The sequence below is a fragment of the Corvus brachyrhynchos genome, unplaced genomic scaffold (genome assembly GCF_000691975.1).
Source record: "Corvus brachyrhynchos isolate BGI_N302 unplaced genomic scaffold, ASM69197v1 scaffold5, whole genome shotgun sequence".
In the NCBI taxonomy this organism is placed as follows: domain Eukaryota; kingdom Metazoa; phylum Chordata; class Aves; order Passeriformes; family Corvidae; genus Corvus; species Corvus brachyrhynchos.
In genome coordinates this window covers 2,972,912-2,975,438 of record NW_008238321.1, presented here as the reverse complement: position 1 = coordinate 2,975,438, position 2,527 = coordinate 2,972,912, and the positions used below count along the sequence as shown (strand labels likewise).

Sequence of the window (2,527 nt, the reverse complement as noted above, 5' to 3'; positions counted from 1 at the left end):
AGTCTCTAAGTCTTTATGTGGTGGGATTTGAAATATTTGGCTTCTATCAATGGCTGTCTTTTCCTTGTCTTGCAGGTTGCAAGTTACCAGCTCCTTTTCAATTGCTTTTGCACCATTCTTTCCAGTCTTGGTTTCAGTTTGACTTTGAACAAGTGTCCCATCAATGAACAGGTGATCCAGATTTACTTCCCGCTCCATGGTCACAGATTTGCAAGTGTCTCGGAAATAATCCTTAAGTGATGAACAGAAAGTTTCCACTTGCTCTAGAGAAATAAAGAGCACACACAGACTGAAGGAACCAGTCCACAGACTACAACATCATTTCATGGTGCTTTAAGTGCCTAATTGCAATATGGTGAAAGCACAGGCATTCCCATAAAGCCCATAGGTCTGGATTTACCCCATTCAACTGCAGCTGAGAAGTGCAGGCACAACAGACACTTTCAGCTCTATGAATTGAGTAATTTTGGAGCTCTCTCTAGAGATGATAAAACCACCTAAGTACACTGGCCTGCTAAGAAGTTACTACAGCTAGATATCTAAAGGAAGCCAAGTCTAACATCTTGAAACCAGGAATTGTGCTCAGACCCTCAGAACAGCTTCGCAAATTGCTGAATGACTCTTACAAGTAGCTTTTCTGTATGGAAAGAAACAGAATATTTTTCCAAAAAATATTGGAAGGTTTAAGTTCAAGAGTTTTAAACTTACCTGGTCTTTTGAAAGGTTCTTTAGAAGGAATTATGGAATCTTGAACTTTTTGAGACTTTTCTAAACCTGGAAAAACAAAACAATATTCTTGAAGAAGATGCCTAGATAATCAATGATTCAGCTTTACTAATTTTAACAATAAGATTAATGCAAATTTTCAAGTTCATTGCAGCATATATTCAGAGTAAGAGAGATAATTTGTTAATTTTACAAGGAAAATGAAAAAAAATTCTCCCTCAAGTAGAATTCTGCTGACATGCACTGTTGGAGGCAGAATGGCACCAAACATAACCACAGCTGTTCTGACAGTTGCATGAAGCAGTTCTACCATTAGCAGGTGACATCCACTGTTCTTTTCAAATGTCAGTGTTTTGATAAATTCATGTTCACACATAGTGCTTCTGTATGTCTTCAAAAGCAATAGCTTCCTATTGTTATTCTACACCTTGTAACCAAGCACTAAGGATGAAATTCACAGAGAAGAGACAGTTGGCAACAGTATTTACCCATTACTCTCCCTGACAAAATCCTGCTGCTGTCTGATTTTCTTTCTTTTCACCTGTTTGTTTCCAAACTCCTGCAGACTTTTGCACTTGGGTCAGATGAAGTGTGTGCTTTACATAAAGAAACTGGGAATTTTTCAGAGAGAGCACATTTTCTACACATTAATAATTGCAGAGTATCAGTTTTGACAGAACTTTTGGTAGGAAGAGTTTTGCAGATGCAAGACAGAATTTAAATTGACAGAGGCTGTAACAAACCCAACCTCAGAGTCTTGTAACCACACACAGCAGAAGTGTGCAAAAAAATCACCCAAATCAAACCAGATAAATCTCCCTAAATATGTACAAAAGTGTTTCATACCATAATATCATCTTGATCATCTTGATGTAGAATGTGGTCTAAAAGAAATACAAATCTTAGAGTTTCAGAGATCTGGAAATTAATTCCTGCCCTGTGTACCAGCAACTTTCAGAATGGTTTGAGTTCAGAGTTGCTTCTAAAAGGGAAGCACCACAGACTTCCAGTAAGAAAGATATTAAATAGAGTTGTGCAAGTGTCTGGTTTTGATTTACTGTTTATTTTATTAAATAAGAAAATAGAATGGAAGAACAGAAAAAAAATCTGTAATGAGACATTTAGATGGGAAACTGGTCAAATCAGTCAGGAGTGAATAATTTTTAAAAAAGGAAAATAAACTGGCTTGGCATCTTACATGCTAATTCTTCTGCTGCTTCATTTGGAATTCCAAGGCTTGTGGCATACGTGTGTTGTGCTGCAGTAAATCAGTGGGAATTATCAGCACTGTTTATTCACATAAACTGTATATACAATTTACAAAGACTTCCCCACACCTAGGGATATTTGCCTCTTATCTTCACGTTACACTTTTGCTTTTGGGGTGGTGGAAGCCACCAGAGGGCAACAAACCCCCGTACTGGGCACAGGGACCAGAAACAACATCAAACTTCAGGTTCCAACAGCTTTCTGAGGGCTGGAAGAAAAGTGTCTCAGGAAAGTTTGTTACCTGAAGTGGGACTTTTCTATCCTGACCATGGCTCTGATTTCTTTATAATCCTCTCTGTGCATTAGGCTACAGTATTGTTTAGTTAAATAAGTTGTTATCATGTTGGATTTGGGGCTTCCATGGGAGCTGGCTGCAGTCTGGCTGCGAGCACCAAGCATTTAAGATGCTCAGGCCATGCCAGCATCAGATCATCTCTCACTTTCTGAGGGTGCTCCAGCACCCTGGGATTTGAACTGTTTTAACTAAACATGACTTATTCCAGAAACTGATGTCATAGCAAACACAGTGGAT

The 2,527-nt window shown here is 38.5% G+C and overlaps 1 protein-coding gene across 1 annotated transcript in view; it reads right to left on the bottom strand.

Moving 5' to 3' along the window:
- The window catches only part of CIITA (class II major histocompatibility complex transactivator), a 30,558-nt gene that overhangs the window by 11,342 nt on the left and 16,689 nt on the right, over window positions 1–2,527 (bottom strand). The window contains exons 11-12 of the mRNA XM_017734253.1: window positions 709–774; window positions 2–263 (exon numbers count right to left, since the gene is read on the bottom strand). Of these exons, the coding sequence (XP_017589742.1) occupies window positions 2–263; window positions 709–774 (328 nt within the window). The remainder of the gene's footprint in view (window position 1; window positions 264–708; window positions 775–2,527) is intronic.